Source organism: Balaenoptera physalus (genome assembly GCF_965194825.1).
Source record: "Balaenoptera physalus genome assembly, chromosome: 4".
In the NCBI taxonomy this organism is placed as follows: Eukaryota; Metazoa; Chordata; class Mammalia; order Artiodactyla; family Balaenopteridae; genus Balaenoptera; species Balaenoptera physalus.
Window position 1 is genome coordinate 117,292,714 of NC_138891.1, and position 25,090 is coordinate 117,317,803.

Below are 25,090 nucleotides of genomic sequence, written 5' to 3' on the forward strand. Positions count from 1 at the left end.
ATTCTCAAGTTAATTAATTTCAGTGCAGATTGTAATAAGTATAAATATCTTTTGGTATTTTTCTATCACATTTTCCTATTTTTCCTTCTGCATTTCTCAGTCCAGATTATCATTTACTCTGCCTTCCTTTTCACAGGTTGTCCAGATCCATTCATTAAAACCTGTTCTCTTTCCATACCACCATAATTCCAAGGTAAGCAGATAAAAGTTTAAAGCTGTTCTAACAAATAGCTTTTGCTGTTAGAGTTGAACACAAGGGCATTAAACTATGAGAAATCAGGCATTGATGGTTCATAGCCTGTCTTCCTCCACGTGGATATGGGAGCAGTCTTCTTGGTATGTGTTATTCACTGGGCCAGTAAAAATACGCCCATCAGTGGGACACAGAGACTTTTGTCAGGAATCTAACATCACTAATGTACAAAGAAAATGATAATAGAGCTTATGAAATTAATTTTGCCTTTTTTCTAAACCACGTGCCTCCTTACTCTCTTTTTACTGGTCCTCTCAATCCTCATTCCTTTTCACACATTTTTTTCTTCGAAGTGTACTGCATGAATTCTTACTCATCCATATGTATTTTTAACCTTCCATACTATTCATCAAACAGGTAGAGAAGAAAGGAAGATCTAAATGAGAAAACAGTATAAACAAAGCTATGAAGATGGGAAACAAGTCATTGTGTTTGGCAAAAGGATGGTATCACTGTGCTTATAGCAGAGTGTGTGTGTGAAAGAGACTGGTGAGAATCTATTTAGAAGGCAGATTAGGTGAATGAGTTTGCTTTTGACCCTGTAGGTGTTGGGGAGATGCTTAAAAGTTTGTAAGGGGAGCAGTAACACTAGGTTTGAGCTTCAGAATCATTATTCAGGTAGCATTTATCAAGTAGATTAGTCAAGTAAATTAATCTGGTAGATTAATCTGGTAATGACATGTCATGTTGATTGAAGGAAGTAGCCTAGACTAGGGTCAGAGATACTGGGAGAGATTGCCAAGGTTGAGAATAGAAAGACAAAGTAGAAGATAGGCACAAATAGCTTATCCTGGTTTTGTCACCTGTCTCCCATAGATCAGTAGTTCTGGGGGGACAGTATTAAAACTCTGAAACCACTTAGCAGTAGGGCTGTAGGACCCAAGAACATTTTTCTATGTCAATAATTAGAGCATCCACTACTCCCCATTTGAATTGAAAGGTTAACTGTAAAATCTTTGTTCCTTTATTTCTTGGTTAATTTTAGCACACATCGTGTTCCTCTCACTGAAACAGTTCTGTAAAGAAATCTTCCATTCTCCACACTTTCTCTTTTGGTGCAATTTTGATGGGTTCACATAATACTCCAATAAGATCTTTCAGCTCCACTCTTATCATCCTCTTCTTATGCACTTTAAGGTGCTTTAAGTAGAGCTTTGTTTATTTTCTCACCTTGAGATTTGGTATATAAACTTCACTCATTTTTCTTTGACTTTTACGTAATTTGGTTTCTCATTATTATAATTTTTCTATCTATACTGCATTTGAATTCTTCTATACATGGGTCTCTGTTTTGTTCTTTCAGGCCTTTGACTTTCCTTCTTTCTGAAAGAGCTTTTGTTACTATCATTTTAAAATATATCACACTATTTTTATAAAATGGATTCTGGAACATTTTAGACATTTGAAGGGAAAAAGGGATATTTGTTCCCCCTTTTCATGTCAAGATTACTTCCATTTCTTAATCTGATAAACTATTTATTCTTCTTATAAATCTGAAAAAAAATCCAAGATTTTGAAAAATATATTAGCTACTCTTTTAATATTACCTTAAAGGAAGACCTCTTCTCCTTTGCAACACACAAACTTTATTCTTTCTTGCCCTTATTCCCAACTAACTCTATGGCTCACTTTCCTCTTTTTTGTTATGATGTTTCAAGTTCTCAGCACACAGGATTTCATAAATACCCTTCAATCACTCTCCTTGTAAGTTGATTGTAAACACTTGGCTACAAATATTATTTTTGGTTACCTCCACTATTACCTTTCTTAAGATGCATCTGAAATTCTCTCTCAACACCACTCATCTTGGATGTTAGAAAAGATCGGCATCCCTAAGTAGTTTTTCCTTTCACATCTCTCTTGTGGAGTTTACACTTTCGTAAATCTCATCTTTTGCCTTTCTCAATTTATATCAAATCTGTAATCACATATCTCTTCCCACTCCTCAGGTCTCATAGACCTTACACACAACTAAACTGCATGTTAATCATCTGTGTGTGTCTCATTCTCCCCTTGTTGACTTCTGCGAAGAGTCCTTCACAAATAATACATTTCCCTGACTGGATTCAATTTGTTTATGGTATCTCAACTGAGTAAAATGTTGCTCCTTTCCAAGCCCAGTACAAGCCTCTTGACTCTTTGATTTAGGTATAAATATTACCTACTATCAACTGAGTCCTGACGCCATTTCATTTAATCTTCCCAACAGCCTTTGCACAGCAGATCTCCATAACCTTGTTTTACAAATGGGTATTTTCAGTATGCAAAGAATCACTTGGAGGAAAAGAGATGAGTAGGGTCTGAAACCAATATAGAATTGGAATTTGCACGTTAAAGAGGGTAAGGAGTTTGCCCAATCTCACTCTGCTAGTGATGTCAGCGTTGGCATTACATCCAGCTCTATAAGAACCAGCTTTGAGAGTGTGAGCCTGAAGTGGGCTAGCAGGGAGGTGTACCTGGGTGAATAAGGACTGTCTAGAAGACAAGTCACTTTCAGGCCACCTCAAAACTCTGATTTAATGATGAGATCAAAAACACTGGAATCCACTATTGCTGAAATTTCTGACATTGAGAAACTAATTTGTGGATTGGTTTTATTTCCCCCAAAATGTGGGGTTTAGGCCCAGCTCCAATGTATCTGTATATGTAGGTACATTTAGAAAAAAATCTGGTCACACTTTTACCCTTTAAAATTGCAAAAATGTCACTGCTGACTACCTGTCATTGATAGTAAGTAACACTCATTTGAGAAGACTTTTCCCTCAACACTATCTGCCTTCTGTATCTTCCCTAGAATGAAAGTTAAAGTATAACCCAAATAATAGCCTTGTAATTACTACAGAAAAAAAAATACCAGCTATGCTAAAATGAAACTAGATTTTTTACTTGCTATTATTATAGCATATATGTGTAGAATATAAAAATAATAATTTGCACTCATCCAACTTCTTTCACTCTATGTCTCAAATCCCTGAGTGCAAGGGGTCTCATTAAGTTTACCAAACCAATTTAACTCTAATGTGTTCTTGAACCTTCTCTCCAAATCCACTGAGGTTTTCCTGTCACAAATGTTGAACACTATCATCTGAAATTCTGAGCACTCTGCAGATATGTTTGACCTTCTGCAGATAAAAGCTCCTTACTTAATCATTTAGCTATGTACTAAAATAGGCAAAACTACCTAAATAAAAAAGAAAAACATTACTATGTATATATACCAAAATCAATACACGCATTCACAAACACTCACACACACATAATAACTGAGTTTATGTACGATTGCATTAATATAGGGACAGTTAGAAGAATGAGAAGAAAAGTTTTATCCAGATCTATGGTAACAAAGTCCATTGGTTTCTAAAACTCCATTCATTTAGTCAGCAAATGTTACTCAAATATTTATTGAGTGCCTATAATATTCTAGAGACTACGGTGGATACAAAGATGAATTACTTATAGCAAATAAACTAACGTCCAACTCATCCCACTACAGTGTGGAGTGTGGTAAGCTCCATGAAGACAGGAGCAGTGCATGTACTGTTTAGCTCTGCGTCCCCAGTCTAATGTTGTACTGGCACAGTGACACCAATATGTATTTGATGCCTATACAATGAAAGAATAATGCCCTTAAGTGATCTAGAAGTTCAAAGGAAGGAATTTCCTGTCTGGCATGACCCAGGAAGGCTTTCTAGAGGACAAAGTATTTGATCTGAGTCTGAAGGGATAGGGTAATGTTTTTAAAGGAAAGAATTTTACACCAGGCAGATAAGTAACTTATGTTCAAGTTGAAAAAAATTAAACACTTTTAAATCTTAGAATATTTGTGTTATTTAATTTTAGTTTCTCAATGACCTCATGAGCGTAATATTACTATTTCCATTTTACTATTGAGAAAATTGAAATGAAAAGGTTTCAATAATTTGCCCAAGCTAAACAAATAGCAGAGGTTGGATTCAAGCCCAGATTTGTCTAACTCCAAATCCATACTCTTTCTCTTGTACCATATAGCCTTAGGACCTAGCTTAGTATATGGAAAACACTATAATGTGTTAGCTAAAATCAGGATCCCTAGTCTAGTTTCTAGATCTTGGCTCCTTATCTTATTAGATCTGTGACGTTGTACCTGTTACTTTTTTGTACCTCATTTTTCTCAATTTTAAAATAGGAAGGAATTAATAGTAGAATAACACTTCCTACATTATAGGATTGCTGTGAGATTTAAATGAAATGATACAGGTGAAGTGCTTAGAAGAATAGCATGCACAAAGAAAATGCTCATTTAAATTAGCTATTATTTGTCTGTGAAACTGCAAGACAACAGCTGTAATTTAGACAATTCAACGCACATCTTCTTGATCTGAATCAACATCCATTGTCTTCCTTTAGTTAAAGAGAAATCCCTGGAAAATATTATGCAGTAGTTTATTCGAACACAAGGAACATGTCCAATAGTAACATGATAGCAGAAGTCACAAGAGCTGCATTGCTTTTTGGAAAGACAGCTCTAGCTCTGGTAACTTTCCAGAGACTCATAAATTTGACTGATTAGCACATTTGTTATCTGTTTCTTTCCTGCTAGTACAAACATCTAGATAAGATGATACATTTCCGTAATTTACAAACTTACCCATGAGTGTGGGAGATCCATATCTGTACAAGAAGACTTGAGATCTGGGTGGTGAGTGCAGTGGAAACAGTTGTCCCAGGGTCCAACCCGGTCAATTTGGAAATCAACATATGTCCACAGCGGGTTTTCTGGAAAAGGCTTCCAGCTGTTCCACATCTGAACTTCACCTCCACTGTGGGATAATATTTTGGCCAAGCTGCATCCAGTTGAAGTACTGGGTCTAACCAGTGATGCAGAAATAGAATCTAGTCTAATCTCCATTTCTTTCTTCCTCCTTGTACTAACATTATTAACTTTCTTTTCTTGGGATTTGGCTAATTTCATACAGGAAGTCAATGTTTCATCTTCATCTTCTGAATGGTAAAGAAAAATAAGAGGTAAGTCTGTCTAATAATTTTGCACATGTAGAAATTATGACTATTATAATTCCATTTATATAATAGAAATGAATGAACATCACAGGCTAAACCAGGAAGTCATATAATTCCACAAAATAGTTTTACAATAGCATTTCTTTAAAGGGTAAGTCTTTGATATATTAAGTGACTGGTTTTGCAAAAACAGATTTACCTAAAATTTTTTGAAGGCGTATATAATGATTAAAGCCAGTTTGACTGGAATGACTGAAAACCACATGAAACTAGTGTACTGAAAGACACTTTAGAAAAAATACAAACTAAAAAAAATTCTCCACATGTTATAAGCATGATATAGTATGTTTCTATTCTTAAATATTTTTAATTTTTGAGGTCATGTGTATAAGAGAGCATCATAAAGAAGCACATCAAATCTTTGCCTTACTTACAAGAATGAAATCTCAGTAGAGATTTTTGGAAATTCTTTTGGTATCCTAAAATTCTCTATTTTAGTATCAATCTGCAAAGAGATTTATGCACGTGGTATGTCTCACGGTGAAATATTTTGGAAAAGTAAGAACAAGACTGAGAAAACAAAAGAAAAAGGTACATCTTTGGTCCTATAAAGTTGATTAGTGAGACCTATATTTGCATGTAGTGTAGGGTCTGATGAAATTTCTGTTAACATATAAAACATTTATAGGAAATAGAAACATATATTACCCTTAGTAAATTGTGCCATATGGTCGAATCTATTTAAATTCAAATGCTTAGCTGGTATAAACAAAAGATTATGATTAATAGCACATTCTTGTAAATAAATGAAAATCAAAGTTGCATGTCACGATCTGCCAATTAGCTGCACTCACATCAAAACAATCATACTGTTTTCTATGGCCAAGGAATGGGAACAGTGGACAATGCTGACCCTTATTTTGTTGCTGAGCTTTACCCATATCTTTCTCTTCCTCTTCCTCTGAGTCTGGTTCTGAAGGAAAGGGGAAATGGAATGTCATGGATGAAATTCAGGAACAGTGTAAGGATACTTGTTTCACAAATAACTTGGCAAAAAAACTCAACGTTTAATGATTACTTTAAGGCCTTATCAAAATGTCCTTCATTAATATATGCTACCCCAATTCTTCCTCAAAACGTTTTTATCAGCTCATTGAGTTCTTACTCACGGAGATTTATTGACGTAGGTTTCATCTCATTCAGACTCGGCACCCTGGCTTTCTTGGTCCAAACCAGTTTCTGTAGTCTCTTTAAGGTGCCCACGGATTCCACGGGGTCATCACCTGATTTTATGGCCTAGCACAAACACAGCTCGGGGTAAAAACAAATCATTCTCCACAAAAAATTAAATATAAAATGTGTTGAGATCATAAACATAGGAAAATTAAATAATATGACCTTGACCTGTAGCCTGAGACAATTTAAGCAATAACTTGAAAGCACACCACCTTTTGCAGGTTCCAATTTGTAACGTATATTACAGCTGGCCAGTCATAACAAGACGGAGCATTTTTTAACCATTTTTTTTTTCTTTTTTCTTCAAAATGCAGCAAAATGAATTGAATCCAGAGCCATCTATAAAGGAGGCACCCCTGCTCAAGGTGAAATGGTGGGCAGGAAAAAGTCCTTTGCAGCATAACGTAGATGGAGCAAGAAATTGAAAGTTGCTACTTGCATGTGTTAGAATTGACTGATGGTGTTAAAAAAAAAAAAAAAAAAAAAAAAGCAGAATTCAATTTTCTTTATTTTCCTTTTGGAAATTTCTGGTAAAACAGCATTTTATTTCAAGTATGAAATATTTTCAAACAATATACTTTTCTTTAAATAGCCTCTTGCTTTCTAAAAGATACACACTGAGAAAAGTAAAAACACAGCCACAACATTCTATATTATGTTTTAGTACATAGTCATTAGTATTTCGTCATTGGTTTATTGTGGCAAAAAAAAAATATCGATAAAAGAATTAACATTGCTTTAATGACTCAAAGTTTTTTTTGGAAGATACAGAAATATTTCTCACTAGCTTAATGTTGACAGATTTGTATTTATATTGCTTTTACTTATTATTTTAAAGATATTATTCTCTTAAAGATTTCAAAATATTTTGGAAATTAATACCTTATGTGCTAAATGTTATACTAATTGGTAAGATAGCTGTATTCTGTTGTATTAACAAGATAAGAAGTTATGCATAGAGGAATACTTCCTTTTCATCCAGAAAACTCAGAATTCAGAAATACTTCTCTGCCTGCTTCTGCCTCATTCTTTCCATCGAACAGCTGATAAATGACATCAAAATAGATACTGCATTTTTTAAAAGGTGAATGATTTGCTTCCTCATTAATGTTTGAATGAGACATAATTATAACAGTGCTTTCCAATCCTTTGACAGAGACTGTAAGCCCAAAGAAATATTTGGAAGAAAAGGATCTCTGGCATACAAACGTTTCTAATTATTATATTTAGTTCTTATTCTTGGTCTTTAAGAATGACTTTGAACAGCCAACATAAACTTGATGTTCTGTCTGCATAATAATACCTAAATAAGAAATGGGATGTTTTGGCAGAGCAAGCCATACCTGTTTGCATTAAATAAATGGAAAAATACTGAAATCATTTTAATCTTACAGAGAGGACTCTGATGAGATTTTCTTAGATATGCAACATTTTCCTCTTTTCCCAAAGGTCATGCTTAGCTCACCACGATTTCTATTACTATTTATTTTTGTATTATTTCCCCCAGTATTCCTTTTCAGTACTTTCTGAGTTACTCAGCTTTACAGGTCTATTACAACTCAAGAAGAGTGATTTTCTAGTCTTTAGCCCCTTCCAGAAATAATAAGCTGGCATTGCACAACCATTGAGCACAGTATTTTTTGTTGTTGTGCTTCTTTTCTTATGGCAACCTCTTCATCTTACAGACAAAGCTTAATTGCTCCATTGAAACACTGGCAGCAAAAATAACTTTCTCTTTCCCCCTTCTTTGTGAAAAAGACTTTCACTTGATTTGGGGAAAGATGTTAGATCCAGGGTAACTGAATTTCTTACTAACCATTTGCCCCTAGGAGGAATGGAAACTTTTGAATAGTGTCTAAATTCAAATGTGTGGTCCCATGGCCCAGAGGTGGTAAAACAAACTGGCCCCGCATTATTTTGTTCCTACTCTATTACAGCCTTTTTAAGACACAGTATTGTTAACTTTTATATCTTTATTCACTTACTCATATTTGAATTATTAGAGATCAGTCTATTGCATTTTATTCATTTTTGAATCCGATATGCCTAGGATTGTGCATGGCTTAATAAATGCTTGCTGAATGTAAATACACTCTTGGCTTCATACATATGTTTTATCTACCAAATGGATTACTTGTAGTAAATTGTCTATATTAGGCTGGTTACTTTTTAATAGCAAAGTACTTCTGGAAAACTTTCTCTTGCTATTAGATTGTATATACCTGATGCATGAAAATTAGAGTTACTATTATTATAAGAGGTATAGAATCATTAAGATTTTCTATTAAAAAGAAATCTTCTAGAATATTTTAAAATAATAGTGTTATTCACTACAATCCTCTAATCTGTTACCTGTATATTTGGACTGAATTTGATTAAAATTTCCGTAATGTGCCTTTTAATTTCTAGATATTTTCTAAGAAGACCGACCTGTAAATTAAACTTACCATTCAACCAATCAACAAACTTTTATTGAGCACCTACTATATGTCAAACACTATCACACTTTCTGGGAATACGGCATTGAGCAAGTAAGATGAGATCCCTGCTTTCATAGTCTACATTCTAGAGATAAGTGACATACCATTAACATATAAACAAGTACATGAACAATAAAATGTGGCATAAGAAGTGCTGTGCTAAGAATTCACAGGGTGATGGCATGGGAATGGGGGGGGGTTACTAATTTACATTAGGTTATCAGAAGGGTTTCACTGAGGATACGGAAACTGAGGCTTGAATGACAAGAAGGAACCAGACATATGAAAATTTGGAGATCGTTTTGGATTCAGTGGATGGTCAGGAAGAACATTTCAACTGAAACTTTGATGGAAAAGAGCGAGCTAGGCAAATAGCAGAGGGAAGAGAATTCCTGGAAGAGGATACAGCCTGTGCAAAGGTTCTAAACCTGGAATTCTTGGGAGAATTCTTACTGTATACCTAAGGAAGAGAAAGAAGGGAAGAGTGGCATGAGATGAGGCCGGAGATTTAACTAGGAGTCTTCAAGGAAGATTTTTTAAAGCAGGCTGAGGAATGTATATTTTATTCTAATCAGAGGAGTGACACAACTTGGTTTACATTTTTATTCATCTTCCCTCTTCATTGAATTTTGATCATCTTCCTTTTTAAAGGACTTTTCCCAATAGCCTTCAAACGTGCTCTGATCTCATCCATCTTTAATTCACAATCTTTTATTTACCACTCTTTCTACTCCCTTTCCCAGGCATGCTTCTCAAAAAAGTTAACTGTGTATGCTTCCTTTAATTTAATCTTTTTAATTTCTCATCCTTTCAACCCATCTCATGTACTCATCAATCAGCTTTTGTCTCTACTATTCCATTTAAATTGCTTTTGTGGTCCAATGAACTCCACAAACTCCATTACTACTTGATATTCAGCAATATTGACCATGATGACCTTTAGGAAATACTTTCTTTTCTTGGCTTCTGTGACTCCATGTTCCTGGTTTTTCCTTTCACCTTTTTTGGCTGTTTTTTCTCTAACTCCTATATGCTGACACCTCCTTTTCTCTCAAAATTAAATGCTTAAATTCCTTTAGAACTAGCTCTGGGCCTTTATATAATATTGCCATCATTTTTTTTCTCATCTACACACACACACACAGATACACACAGACACACACACACACAACTTTTAATACCACTTATATGCTGATGATTCCCAATTTATTTCTCTAAGGCTTTCTTCAGAGCTTCAGACTCACCTCTCCAACTGTCTATTTAAAATGATTTATAAACCTGATCAAGAGTGACCTTTAGCCGCCCCCCCCAAACATGTTTCTCACCTGGTCTTCTTCAACTCACTGAATGCCATCTTCATCCATCCTCCTGCATATCCCATAAATCAGATTATCACCTTTGCCGTTTACCTCTCTTTTGTTTACTTATATTTATCCCATTACCGAGTTTGGTCTATTCTCCAACATGTGTCTTGAAGCTGTTTCTTTTTTACCATTTCCATTGTTATCACCCTAGTTTAATTTTCTTTCATTGAAACTATTGCCAAGTCCCCAATTGGTTTTCTTTTAGTTTTTGTACTCCTTTAGTTGATTTGTAATATAAAGTTAGAGTTCTCTTTGAAAGATGTAAATCTGGTGATATTACTACCTCTTAAATTACTGCAGAAATCCCAAGTTTTACTTTTAATAAAATCCAAAACTTAACTGGGTCTGTAAGGCCCACGTCTCTAGGGTCCCCACTGGCTCACAAGGTGCAGGCCTCTAGTTTCCTAATCTCTGTAACTCTCCTTTCTCAGGGTTTTTGTATATGCTGCTCTGTCTACCTGGAATGCTTATTCTCATTCTCTTGACCTGGTTAATTCCTTCCTACTCACCCCTGGAGCCTCGGCCTAATGTCATTTTTTTCAGGCAGAGCGTTCCTGACTCCCAAGTCCAAATTAGGTCTGCATTCTTTTACGGTCTTGTCTTTCACTGCAATTTCAGATTTACATTTTTGTGTCATCATTGGTTAAATGTCTTTCTTCTCCAATAGGCTCTAAACTGAAGGAAGGTAGGAACCATACCCTTCTATATAGGTATCATGCAGTATCCTTAGTATCTGTAACATTGTTGACGGTTAGTACTCCATATGAATTAGTTAAAATAATAATATGAAATGAATGAATGAATAAATGGATGAGGACTTGATTTGGTAAAATCTATCTATTTCTTCAAAGTGTAATGAAGCAAAAAACAGGATTAGGAATTGAGAAATGAGAGGAAATTTAAAAATTATTGTATTTTGCTTACTTATTGTTTTCCTTCATCAAAATGGTAATTATATGTGAATATAAATTAAATATTTTCATACATATATTTTAATATGTATATACTATATTTTTTATATATAAATGTGCATATCTTTTAGTTCACTTGGCTCACATTCCTTAAATAATGTAAAAATTTTGTTACAAGTGTTGGATTAAATATACCTCATTTTCTGACACTTTGCTTGACTATTAGGATGATAGAACAGTTTTTAGAAAATAGCACCAATGAATTATTGAACTGGATTAGTCCTACAATCATATTTTATGAGCCAGGATGGAAATTACTGGACTTCTAGTCTACCACCCTGTTTAAAAAAAGAGAAAACCCAGAGAAGATAAGTGGCTTATCCAGGGAAAGATAATTCATTAATAACAGAGCTAGGATGAGAATCAAGTATTCTGACTTTTAATCCAATATTCTTTCTCACAAGATTTTTAGGAACCAACTAATTATCTAGTTACTAGTTTTCTGGTATTGATGGTCACTTTAAGACCAACCAAACTCAGGGTTTTGATTTATAAGTATATGTATGTATTTCATATATGTATTTCACTACCAGGGAATTTAAATCTCTTCCAATTTTATCCCCTTCCTTTTACACGGGAGAAACTTAGGCTTATGGAGACTAAGTAAATCCAAATCATCTAACTGTATGAACTGTGATCTCTTTACGCTACTAATGAAAAGGAAGTTGGAAAGTAACATGATAGAACTTGAATGAAGTAAAATAATTTCCCTTTTTTTTTTTAGCTCTTAATTTCTGATTTAGAAAAATTTTCCTCTCTAGTGATCTCTTTAGCAAGTATTCAAATAGAAAAAACCAGATCACCTGACATTTATATCACATAATTTCTTCAACAGAGGAAATAGAGGTTTTTAAAAAGTTATTATCTTGGTTTATTTTAAAAGGAAGCTGTAATGAACACCCTGAAGTGAAACTTCAAGTAGTTTCATGTATTTTGCATTGACAATTTCTCTGAACCTGGTAGTCTTATGACTCTTCACTTATTTACTCAAATTTTGCCAATTCTTAGGGCTTTAGAAATGATTTTATGTGCACAATACACTGTTAAGTGAAAAATCAGAATGCAAATTTGTATAAAAAGTATAAACACCGCTCTAAGTGCCTTCTTTCTTCTTTATATACTCGGCATTTTCCAAGTTTTCTACAATGAAGATATATTACTTCTATAATTGGGAGAAATTCTATAATTTAAAAAACGTATTAAGAATATAGGTTTGTTTTAATCAAATCTATTTCTGCCAAAACTGTATCTCCATTCTCTTTTACGTGAAAGTGATTACTCTCTATTTATGACCTAAAATATACTCTAAAAAGATAGTTTGTAAGGTCACAATGATCAATTAACATTTAGTAACTCAACGGAGAGTAATAAAGCCAAGAGGATTATGAACTAGAATCAATCAATGCAAACAAGTTTCATCTCAGAGGTTTATTTTACTGCTTTCTTTGGAACTACAACTAGCTAAAAAGACAATTTGAAAATAATTCAGTTACACAAAAGAAATATTGATTGAAGAAATAACTGGTGGGAAAATTGCCATGTTGATGTTAAATATACTTACATAATTATAATTACAAAATGTATTGTTTTTGTGATAGAAATTGAAATGAAATGAAGACTGTATCAGCACTTAAAATAGGGTTGGGCACAATAAAAAAAGTCATTGAATGAATAGGCAGGTGCATACACTAATTAATGAAATAGAATATATTCTCCTAGAAGCCTTATAAGATATTTACTTATTCATTCAACACATATTTACTGAGCACCTAACCTCTGGGAGACGTAAAAGAGTATAAGACAACTGAGTGATTTTAAAAAACAGTCACCTAAGTTTCTGTGTCTGTCCCCTCCACTGAAAGGTGAGCTCTTTGGGGTTCCAGAGCTGTTTTGCACATCTCAACCCTGGTCTCTAACATGCTCAATAAATATATGGGAACTGAACAGTTGGTCAAAAATACATCTGGAGGAAAAGGTGAATGTGTGTCATATGAGAAATACAAATAAAATGTGATGGTTATTCACAGGAAAGACTGCACCAAGTAAGGTGGGGAAAGGAAATGCATTTGCCTAGAGGATTAGCAGGCATTCGAACAGCTAAGCAATGTAATTTAGCATGTCTAATGAAGCCCTTTATGTAACAGGCTTATCCCACTATATAAATACAAATCACCCACTCAAGTTCTAACACAGATTTCTGGCTCCTTCTCCTTCCTCTCAAGCAGATTTTGGGGTGCATAATTCTGGTCTTGGAATAATGTGTCATCTAGGCTCGATTTTCCAAGACACAAGGAAGTTACAAGTTCACAGCCATCTCTCCCCATTTCTGTATGAGGAGCCAAGATTGCTCTTTGCTCATTGACCCGTAGGTTGCGGTCTATCTTTTAATGTGGAGACACTGCCAAGCCAGCTGGAAGCTGCCAGGATTACACAAGTCAGAGATGCAAATGAGGTTGTGTTGGTTTAAGGGGAAAGGCTGCAGAAGCAATATCTTTCCTACTTCCATGTAATATCCTCTGCTTTGAAATTTTGACGAAGTTTCTGGAACAGTTCATAAGCACATTTCTTTTGGGGGGGTACACTCTCTAGCTGACCAAAAATGTGAATGATAAGAAATTTAAGAGCCAGTATACAAATTAATTAATTTTTATTAAGCACCTGTTGGATTCCTAGCAATATAAGGAGCTATGGGTATAGAAAATTACATAGAAAAAATATAACCCTTGTATCTAGGAGTTATAATTTAACATACACAATAAATAAATGAAAAGTGTCAGGAAAAGCTGGTTTAATAGAACCAGCCTTGGACTGCAGATAAGTGACTGCTCTGTTGTGATGCTCTGCTTTGTGACTAGCCATGTGCACTTGAGCAAGCCACTTCACTTCCCTACGTGTCTCCAAAATGAGGAGTTGGATCATAGGAATGCGCTGCTGCTCAAATAAGTTTAGGGACATTACGTTATATATGTATCCCTTTTGCTACCTTATATAAACTCTTGGACCTCAGAAGAGTATCAAGGAAAAAGTGGGAATGAGCTACTATTAATCACAAATTATTAGCATTTGAAAAAGCCTTTGTATTCATCTAGTCCAACACCTTAACGGTGAGAAAACTGAGGCACAGAAATATGAATTTCATAGCCTGAGAACACAGTCAGTGGTAGCTCCAGGTCTTTCGATCCAGTTCTTTTGATTCTGTTCTAATTAAGTTATCTCTTAGTCTTCCCAAACACATAGCCTTATTTTCATCGGGGAAGTCCTTCTAGTATTCATTGAGATTCAGTTGTTTTTTCCCCCCACAGCTCTTTGATATTTTAACTAGTCATTAAAAACTCAGAAGACATGGGAAACAGCAAAGGTAGGGTACAGTAATTTTTCAGGGAATAGAAGTAATATTTAAATAGTTCCTTTCCATCACCTCTTCCTACCTAGCATAGCTATCATTCCTTTGACAAAAAAGTACTGTTGAGAAGAAACCTATAGAAACTTAGATGTTAACATGTTAATTATCTTTGGGAAGAGCGGGCCGTAAATGGAGATATCTTGAAAGTATTATATTTGTACCTACATAAAGAAAATGATTTGTTATAGATGGTTATTTGCCACAGACTCTGCAAATTTATATTACATTTTGGGAAATAATAATCAAATAAAGTTGTATAATTTAGCTTATAGTGTTCCCAAAAGCCAACCTGGAAAAAGAACTGCAAAGAGGATTTACAGTCTATTCAAGCCCATAATACTACAAGACTTGCTGCTGTACATGAGTGTCCTGGAAATTTTTCCACACCTGCTAAAACATGTCCTTTCCCTGAACCTCTGTTTAGCAATAGCTCAACAAGGAAAGGAAGGTGGTTGACGTGATCTGAGGATTTCAATGTCATAAGAGAGAGTTGGCACACAAAGGTGATATACTTTACAACACTAAAAAATTTTCCATGTCTCAGGAGAAATTGCTAAATTTTAGGGAAAATATTTTTACATTAAAAACTCATCCTTCTTTGAAGGAAATGCTTCTCTTGGGTCAGGAACTTTCTCAATAAGGACAAGTCTTTTTATATTCTCTAAAAACACTTCCATGTGGCAGCTGAAAACAGGATGTAACAAAGAACTATAGAAAACAATGCTCATGGCATTAAACTTATTGGGAAAGAGATGGAGAAACCACTTAAATATGATACAGTAGGCTTAAAATGTCTTTGAGAGTGAGAAGAACTTCAACATTCAAATGTCACCCTTTTTAATATTAAAAAAAGAAAACAAGATTGATGTTGACATTCTTTAAAACAAACAAAAACAAAACTGTACAAAGATACCAGAATAACTGGGAAAGGATTCATTTCCTCAACCAAAATTATCACATTATCAAAGTACACTGATTAATGTTTCATTGGTAACTTGATCTTTACATACATGTATACAAAGATGGATATGTATGTGCATGTATGTACATATAGTATATATACACTATATGTATAGTGAATTCACTCCCCATCCCTCATTTACTCAAGTCCCAGCACATGGTCCAAAGCCCAGAAGATGTTTGGTAGAAAGAAAGTTAGGATCAGAAAAATGGTTTATGAAGCAGTCTATTCCTTCTTCCCTTAATGCCCTCCATCCTTGGGTACATAATGGGTATCCCTCTTTGAAACTCTGATGGAGTTTAAACTCAAACTAAATATACATTTGGAGTTGGGTCATATCTGGTGTCGTAGTGTTAGGGGACTGAAACCGCCCGCCTTGGCCAGGCACCGTAGTAACCACTTGCATGCGTTATCTTACAACAGGAGGTCCTGGTAAGGAATGGGGAACTAACAAGCTACCACCAACGGGAAGAATTCGGGTAAGGTCAAAAGGAGAGAGGAGACTCTAGTCCAGATGTCCTACCAACTTCCCAGAATCCTTCTCACTGGAATCAATCTTGGCTGAGTGACCAGGAAGTACCTTGGGTCAGAGTGATTGGCCAGAGACAACCCGTAAACTAACACAATTACCATAAAACCCGAGACTGCAAGCCACGTGGCAGAGAGTTCTCCTGGGTTCCTTACCCTGCTGTTCTCTGCCCGGGCGCCCCTTCCCAATAAAGTCTCTTGTTTTGTCAACACGTGTGTCTCCTCAGGCAATTCATTTCTGAGGTTAGACAAGAGCCCACCCTTGGGCCCTGGAAGAGGTCCCCCTTCCTGCAACAACAGCACAGGATATTTTTATTATGTTTGGTTCCTGTCAATGTAAGGTCCTTACAGTCAACTTCTACTCTTTTGAAAAATCCAAGTACCTGGCATTAAACACGGTTTCTACCGAGGGCACCACAAGCCTGCAGCAAAAGGCACTGGATGGAGTTTATAATAGAAAACAGACACGAATTTCAACTTTTATTCTGAGGGGAAATCTTACAATGGGATTAAGAAGAGTTTAGGGGAAGGACATAAATGTTCATTGAATATCTTCTAGGGGTAGTATCCATATGCTGCTTCGTTTAATATTTATAACAATCATAAGAAGTTTTTCTTAGCATCATTTTACACATAAGGAAATTGAGGCACAGAGAGTTTAAACAAGTCCAAAGTCAAGAGTTATGACTCATATAAAGGTAAAGCAAGTTTGGTTACTTTATAGTAACCAAAGCTAGGCAGAAGTCCCACAAGTTCTAGACCAAAACCAAGAGGCAAAATGTAGAAACTGACAGAGTAGCTGAAGTGATGGAAACTAGTACTGAGTGATTGGATTTTATTTTGCCATTGAGTGTAGCATGTGGATTTTTAAAGAATTAGGCCCACATTTCAAGGCTTGTGTTCCCTTTTAAAGATATCAACTAGTTTGGCACAGTTTAAGTTACCAGAATATGTTTGCTAGTCATTTTTTAAATTATATAATTCTTTTAAAAATGAGAATAATACTGGGACTTCCCTGGTGGTGCAGTGGTTAGGAATCCGCCTGCCAATGCAGGTGACATGGGTCCGGGAAGATCCCACATGCATGGAGCGGCTGAGCCCACGCGCCACAGCTACTGAGCCTGTGCTGTAGAGCCTGCGAGCCACAACTACTGAAGCCCTCATGTCTAGAGGCAGTGCTCCACAATAAGAGAATGAGATGCCACAATGAGATGCCCATGCACCGCAACAAAGAGTAGCCCCCGCTCACTGCAACTAGAGAAAGCCCGCATGCAGCAATGAAGGCCCAATGCAGCCAAAAATAAATTAATAAATTAATTTAAAAAAAATGAGAATAATACTGAGAAATACCCAAATAATTCCTATCAACCTTTTAAGATGATCAAGAGGTGAAAATGCCCACAGATATATAGAATTAGAACTTGCCTAGATAACACAGCTCATTCATAAAATTCATTTGTTACTACCAGCCATTTCCTTTTCTGTGAATAAACTAAAAGTTAAAATGGAGGTTGCTTAAGCTCTTTTCCTTGCTTTAAAAGGGAATATAGATAGATAGATAGAGTATAACTTTGGATACTGAAATAAGATCTAGTCTGATTTTAACTTCATTTCACCAAAGACAAAAATGTACATTACATAACATTCAATGTTTTTTTTAATACCAATTAAAGCCACTCTTTAAAGTCTTATAGCTAAAAAAAAAAAAAAAAAAAAAGGTTACATTCTATTCTAGCTACCAAATAGAGCTCTACTTCTCTCTGTTTGTGAACTGAGTTATAATCTTGGTCTTGGGATGCAGGAATCCTCTTCCACCTGTCCTCCACCTGTAGCCTCAAAATATTATTAGGTAGCTCTGGTGGTTTTAAAATATACCCACAAATTGTTTTATACTGCTCTCTTCAAAACATGGGTCATAAGGCCCCTCCCCTTAGTATGAGCTGGATTTACTAACTTGCCTTTAACAAATAAAATAAGCTGGAAGTGATGGTATATGACTTCTGAGAGTAGATCTTAGAAGGCATTTTGGTTTCCTTCTTACTCTGTGTCTTGGATAACTCACTCTGGGAGAAGCCAAATTCCATGCTGCGAGGACACTCAAGCAGCCCCGTGCGAAGTCCAACATGGTGAGAGACTGATGCCTCCGGACAGCTCCTCCCACAAGGAGCTGAGGCCTCCTGGCTGCGGCCACGGGAGGGAGTTCGGAAGCAGTTCCTTCAGCTTAGGCAGCCTTCAGATGCCATTTTAATTACAACTTCATGAGAGACCCTGAGCTAGAATCACCCAGCTTTACCACTACCAAACTCCTAACTCACAGAAACTGTGGCATAATAAATGTTTGCTGTTTTAAGCCCTTAGATTTAGGGGTGGGCTTCCCTGGTGGCACAGTGGTTGAGAATCTGCCTGCCAATGCAGGGGACACGGGTTCGAGCCCTGGTCTGGGAAGATCCCACATGCCGCGGAGCAACTGGGCCCCTGAGCCACAATTACTGAGCCTGCGCATCTGGAGCCTGTGCTCCGCAACAAGAGAGGCCGCGATAGTGAGAGGCCCGCGCACCGCGATGAAGAGTGGCCCCCACTTGCCGCAACTAGAGAAAGCCCTCGCACAGAAACAAAGACCCAACACAGCCATAAATAAATAAATAAATAAATAAATAAATAAATAAATTTAAGAATTTAGGGGTAATTTGTTATGTAGCAACAGATAATATAGTAGCTAAAGTTATATAATGGAGAAGAAAGTACTTGAAAATAAGAACAATGCACAACATCATTAGTTCATCTTTAAGTGATCACATCACACATAAAGACTACTTTTTAGTTGACACTTTCAGGAGCTATTTAAATAATCTGTCATTTTGGCCTCTTTTTTTTTCCTGCCTTATGGTTTGTTCACAACTTTGCTTAGAACCACAGAAAAGTTGGCTGATGAAACCTAATGAGGGACCTGCCTCTGCTGCTTGTTAACAAGAAGATCACAGCATAACCTTAAAGCTCTTCCCCAGTCACTTGGTGTCATGACCTCAGTTAAGCTCACCAAAAAGCAATTCTGCTTTGATCTAATATACACACCTTTCCCAACAATGCTGTGCTGTACTGGATACAGTTTTAAGTATATATATAGCCAATGAACTGTATGTGGTCCATAGATTTTTTTGTTATTAATCTAATTTTCATCTTACAGACTAAATGACTAACTCTCAACTCTAGATGCTGATTACACTGCTTGAGAATTGAAGGAGGCTAGTCTAGATTGTACAGTCAGAGCTGATTCTAGACGTCATCCAACTCTGTGAGCACAGTTTGGTCTAATATCTTAAACCAATTAGGATTCAGCATTAGCAGAAGTAACCGTTCTAAAAATAAAGTATATCAGTTAGGAATACATTCAGCTTTGAGGAACAGAAAACCTAACAATAGTGGCTTAAACAAGTATGGGGCTTATATTTCCACACAATAAGAAGTCCAGACATAGGTGGTCCAATGCTGATGCAGTTACTCAAGAATGTCAATGATACATAAAGCTCCACGCATTTGCCTGCTTCACCATCCTTAACATGTGCCTTTTGCCCTGAGGGTTGCAAGATAGCTGCTAACTTACCAGATAACAAGTTCCAGCTCCAGGGAGGGAGAAGGGCAAAGGACAAAGCTTTCTCCTCATGAAGCTTTGCTTTATTTTTTTTTCAAAAAAGAAAGCCCTCCCCAGGCATTTCTGACTACATCTCATTGGACAGAATGTGGTTTCATGACCACCCCTAACTGCAGGGGAGGCTGACAATTCAAATACTTATCCTTACAGTTGCCGTAGAAAAGAACATCAAGAAAGAAATTGATTGAAAGCGTATGGAGTGATCTAACACTCTAACCTTAGGGACCCTAAGGTTTTGGGGAATATACATATATTTTTATAAAAATATAAATATATATTTACATGTATATATATAATAAAACATATTTTTATAATATATATTTATATGTAAATATATAATAAAAATATAAATATATTTATATATTTTATAAATATATTGTGTATAAATATAAATATTTACTTTAATATTTAAAAAATTCATTCATTCAGCAACACTTTTTCCACGGAAGTTGCTCAGGGAGAAAATGTTTTGGTGCATTCCTGGCTGGGGGTACTTGACAGTGCTGAATACCACTAGCACTGAAAGTAATAAATGTTATCCCTCTTCTAGATCATGAATATGAATGGTGCTCTGAAGGCTGAATGCAACCAAAGAATTTACGTGAGAAATGAGGCATGAAACAGTTTTGAAAATATATTAGCCCAAAGTCCGTATTACTGCATATTTTATACCCTTTTCAATATGCTACAAAAGGTTTGAGCCATCATCTGAATGCTGCCGGAAAAGAACAAACAAGAACAAGGATACAAAAATCAAGGCTGGGAGTCAAGTTGCCCCAAGATATTCTTTATGGTCGTTATAATGATCATAGTACCAGGCAGCTGGCTTTGCTTCAAACTCTCCCCTTGAGCACTTCTCCTGCAAGCCTGGTTCTCCAACAAACTAATCCCAGGCCAAGTAGACAAAAATATTCACGGAGTAAAGTCAGTATTGGAGAAAGCATTCCATAAATATCTTCCCACACTCCTGCCACTTGGTTCCTTGTACTTTCTTTCACATCTGAGATCTTCTTCTCAGTTTGAGAACATGAAGGAAACATGTCTTTTTGTGTGTTTTCTGGCTGGAAATTCAATTCATGTTTAAATCTTTTATTCTGAATGTTTGTATTGTCCAAAATCTATTTTGTAGGCATGGTCCTAGGGTAATAATAACTATAATATGTTTTACATCTTATGAACTTTATCCCATGTTAATGATATTCAGTAAAATGGCCAGTGATATGAAAATATTCACCCTTTTAAGATATTATTCAGTATTTTGATCGTTTCTACTTTTATATAGTTCTAAAAAGTTCTGTAATGAATGCGTATCATTCCTGTAATATGGAACAACTCTCAACTTTGGTTTTTCCAGGAGGCTGTTGTCTTCCCAGACCAGAACTGAACCAAGTTGGGGCTTGTAAAGTGAAAATACGTGAGACATCAAGTCTGCAGACACGTTCTCATCAACTATCTGGTTCCCAGAGTCTCATGGTTTGTGTACTGAGCCACCTCTGAAAACTCACATAAAAATACTGATTCCTGGACCCCAGACATGATAATTCAGTTGGACCGGGGTGTGGCCCAGAAATCTGCATTTTTAACAAATACCTTAAGTTATTCTGATATAGATGGTCCCCAGGCCACACTTGGAGAAACAATGCTCTGCTAAGTCATTTGCTCACATGATGAGAGGCCACAGTCTGTGCCAAAGTCCATTCTTATGGATTCCACCAAAAGGCCAGTTTCCCCTTCACACCGGAGAATGGTTCCCTCTCTCCTTCATCTTTCAAAGGGTAAACTGCTTCTACTTTTCTTTTCCTCAGTCACGAGGAGTTAATATATTAATAATTTTCATAGTGCTGCTTAATATTTAATAATACTCTGTTACACTGAAGTATTCTGTCATACAGAAAAAGTGTTTCTTAATTAACTAAGCTCAATTGAATGCCTACTATGAATAAGAAGAGGGATATTAAAGATAGATAAGACCACCTCCCAACTCTCAAATGAAGATTTCTAGATTAGATAGCTCCTGTCTGTCTGTCACTGGGTATGAATTCCCTCAACTAATCTTTAGTGATAAACTACATAGTACATTTGAATGGTTACCATTCTAGAAGAATCATTTCTTAGCCAATTAAAATGCACAGAAAGTTTGGTGTTAAAGATTTATCTTTAACCCTTTAGTCTAAGAATGTTCTACATCATTTTCTTATTTCTAAGAGATAGTTCTATTTTTCTACTAAAGACCTAAAGAAGAATTCCTCTGGGCACAAAACATGTCAGGAGAGCTCTTACTATACACCAGTTGTTATTTTTTCCTTGCTATCAGACAGTGTTTCACTTAGGCTCATCTAAATTTGGGAGGATGAGACTGCATGTTTCAGAGATAATCTGCCAGCTGTGCTCGTGAAAGGGTCATTAAGTTCTTGCAAAGAGTAAGAGGAGGAGGAAGGGGAAAGAGAAGAGAGGAGACTCTATAACAACAACTAAATTTTTAAAAACATCTCTTAAATGCCAGCCATGAGGCTAAGTGCTTTAATGAAGTATTTCACTTAATCCTCATGACAGCCATGAGATATAGGTTCTTTATAGATTGATTTTACAGATGATGAAAACTGAGGCTTCGAGAGATTAATTGCCCTAGGTCGTATAGCTACGAGGGCCAAACTAAGACTCCAGCAGAGCTCTGTCTGTTTTCAGAGCTCTCAGCCGTGCACTGCAGGGGAACCCATCGGTTGACAGACTTCCCGGCAAAGTGCAAACTGGTGCAGCCGCCCTCTCGGGAGCACAGTTCCATAACTCCGGCGGCATCAGAGCAGCCAGCGGAAACCGTGCTTGATCAAAAGTTATGGCCCACTGTCTAATTCATCGGAGGACCTCCGACAGCCTCAGAAATCAGGTTGGATTTAGGAATTTGAGTCCCCTTTCCTCACCAAATCAACCCCTCATAATTCATATGCTACATACCCTCTGCCTATTGAACAGTCTACTGTGCTGAGGAAGGTCAGTTCTAAATTTTCTAATAAAACCATCAGAATGATTAAAGAGAACCCTATGGCTGTCAGAAAAATATCAAAAATCAGTATGATGACTGAGTTGGCCCTATTGACTCATATGTGATTTTTTGTTACAGGGTGAATAGCAATTATTTGGCTGTTAATTAATGCTATGTTATTATTCGGGAGGCCCAAGGTTCAGACATTCTTAATTGCTTGAACTCCTGGGCTAATTAATGCAAGTTTTAAAGGGATATGTCAGCAATCACAGTATATGTTTTTATATCAAGCATAAAACATGAGGGACATGCCACTCACTGAAGATTGCCAGATAGTTCTAAACACTTAGCACAGGTCTTGTCAGAGAAAATCCCAGCATATTAATTTACCAAGTTCAGAGTTACTTATCAAAAGGCTATAGAGCATGATGTTTTGCATAATCAAAATGGCCTATTAACTCGTCATCATTTAATTTTTTCATTTATATTCCAATTCACAGAGACATAAGCATATGAATTACAAAACAGCCTGCAGTAACTAAATACAAAATAGCTACAAGGCTAAGTATTGTACACTACGTACACATCAATAACAAGATGATTTTCACAAAACACCATGTAAATGTTGATTATTCACATTACCTGATACGAAATGCCTTGTAGATTTTTTCCTTGAAGAATATGTGTATTATTACTCAAAAGAAAATCATCTTCATTTAGATCTATGAAAAGAGGTAAACGTTACACAGAGATTATCAGAAATTACAAGATTTAAGAAGTTAAAGTGCAATTGAATACTTAAATATTTTTCTTTAGTCTATTAAGGCATTATATTGACTAGACCATGAACGTTTACTTTCTTAAAGATACACTGTTCTTATAAGAAACCAATCAAAGTAAAATAGAAATTTAACAAAAAAAAATAAAGAATGCCTCTGACCAGCTGTGTCCTTGAGCAAACCATGGAACTTCTCTGGGACTCAGTTTCCTTCCCACTTATAAAAGAGCAGCATCTGAGCTACTAAACCACTTCTAATTTCAAAATGCTATGAGGTAATGTTATCACCTCACTTGTTTCTGTTAAACCGAGCTTTCCATCCCTGGCATTTTGAGCTTCATTAGCTTATGTCTTCTCAGCATGAATTATTTATGTTGAAATTGTTCTCTGCCTGCTTTGGTAAAAGCTTTGGAGTGTGTCATCCATTTGCTTGCAGCTAAATGAAACCTTTTCAAAAGATAGCAGCATTTTCGTTTCAGGCCCTGTAAAAGGGGCTCCATTTATATAAATCTGACATACACAGTGTGCTAAAAGAAGACAGGACTTCATGGATCACTTAATCCAAGCCCCGTAGTTTACAGATGAGGATACTGAGACCCACAGAAATCACCTGGCCTCCAGGCCAATGACTTTTCCTTTCACCTTCACTCCCTTTTACTTCTAGTCACTACTACTACTTCAAGTTTCCACTACTCCTCATTCTTGTATTCTGAGGAGGAGGAAGGAAGAGGCAAGGCCTACCTTCCACACATAGTGAAAAATAGGAGCAGGTTTATCCCCCAATCCCCATTATAGCTATGGTTAAAAATATATTAAATTCACAGCTCAGTCTCAGAATTATTTACACCACCTAGTTGATATTTCACATCAGAGTCACCACACTACAGGGCTCCAGAAAATACTGAAATTTTAAAATGAGCTGGTTTTGTGATCTGGCTCTTTGAAGAAAGATCTGCCATCACACAGTCAGAATGATAGAAACAGAGTTTTTACACCGTTTTTTTTTTTTTAGTTTCTGTACTTAGAAAAAAAATTTCTTTCCTCTGTTCCTATATTCCTTTTCATCTCTTTTCTTTTTGTTGAGCCCTCTAACCTGAATTTTGGAGAGCTCCCTCTATAATTACTCTTTTGGGCTCAGGAAAACACCAGTGAAGTAGACTCCTGTACTCTCGAATCTGGAAGCCACAGAGTGAGGGATGTGTAGAATGCATTTATATCACTTACATAACAGTGCAAGGCAGTAAAAAGAGTGATTCAGACACTACGGTGGGAAGAGAGCACTAGGACCCAGAGTCCTCCCAGAAGACGCAGGGCCTCAATGGAAGCTTGAAGAATGGAGATTGTTTGGAAAGGCAGAAGAAAAGGAAAAGTTACAGATACAGCAGCAATGCTGTGAATACTAGCCTATAGTGTGGAATAAGTGCAACATGTTTAGTTAAATGTAGAAATTGAGATTGGTCACGTCAGAGGGCAGTTCTGGATATTGCAC

General features: G+C 36.2%; 1 protein-coding gene and 1 long non-coding RNA gene across 5 annotated transcripts in view; one reads left to right on the forward strand and one right to left on the reverse strand.

The window, feature by feature from the left end:
* The window catches only part of SAMSN1 (SAM domain, SH3 domain and nuclear localization signals 1), a 211,537-nt gene that overhangs the window by 73,996 nt on the left and 112,451 nt on the right, over nucleotides 1-25,090 (reverse strand). Inside the window, 5 exon segments of the mRNA XM_082460429.1 lie at nucleotides 4,881-5,233; nucleotides 5,960-6,010; nucleotides 6,165-6,224; nucleotides 6,421-6,547; nucleotides 23,466-23,545. Of these exon segments, the coding sequence (XP_082316555.1) occupies nucleotides 4,881-5,233; nucleotides 5,960-6,010; nucleotides 6,165-6,224; nucleotides 6,421-6,547; nucleotides 23,466-23,545 (671 nt within the window).
* Nucleotides 4,887-16,404, forward strand: LOC309660137. 4 transcript variants are annotated; one of them, XR_014263187.1, is made up of 5 exons: nucleotides 4,887-4,931; nucleotides 5,209-5,257; nucleotides 6,802-6,852; nucleotides 7,429-9,018; nucleotides 16,090-16,404. It is a non-coding gene; the product is annotated as an uncharacterized lncRNA (long non-coding RNA). The 4 variants fall into 4 exon arrangements; XR_014263189.1 differs by lacking the exon at nucleotides 4,887-4,931 and having other exon boundaries at nucleotides 5,185-5,257; nucleotides 7,429-7,571; nucleotides 8,897-9,018; XR_014263188.1 differs by lacking the exon at nucleotides 4,887-4,931 and having other exon boundaries at nucleotides 5,185-5,257.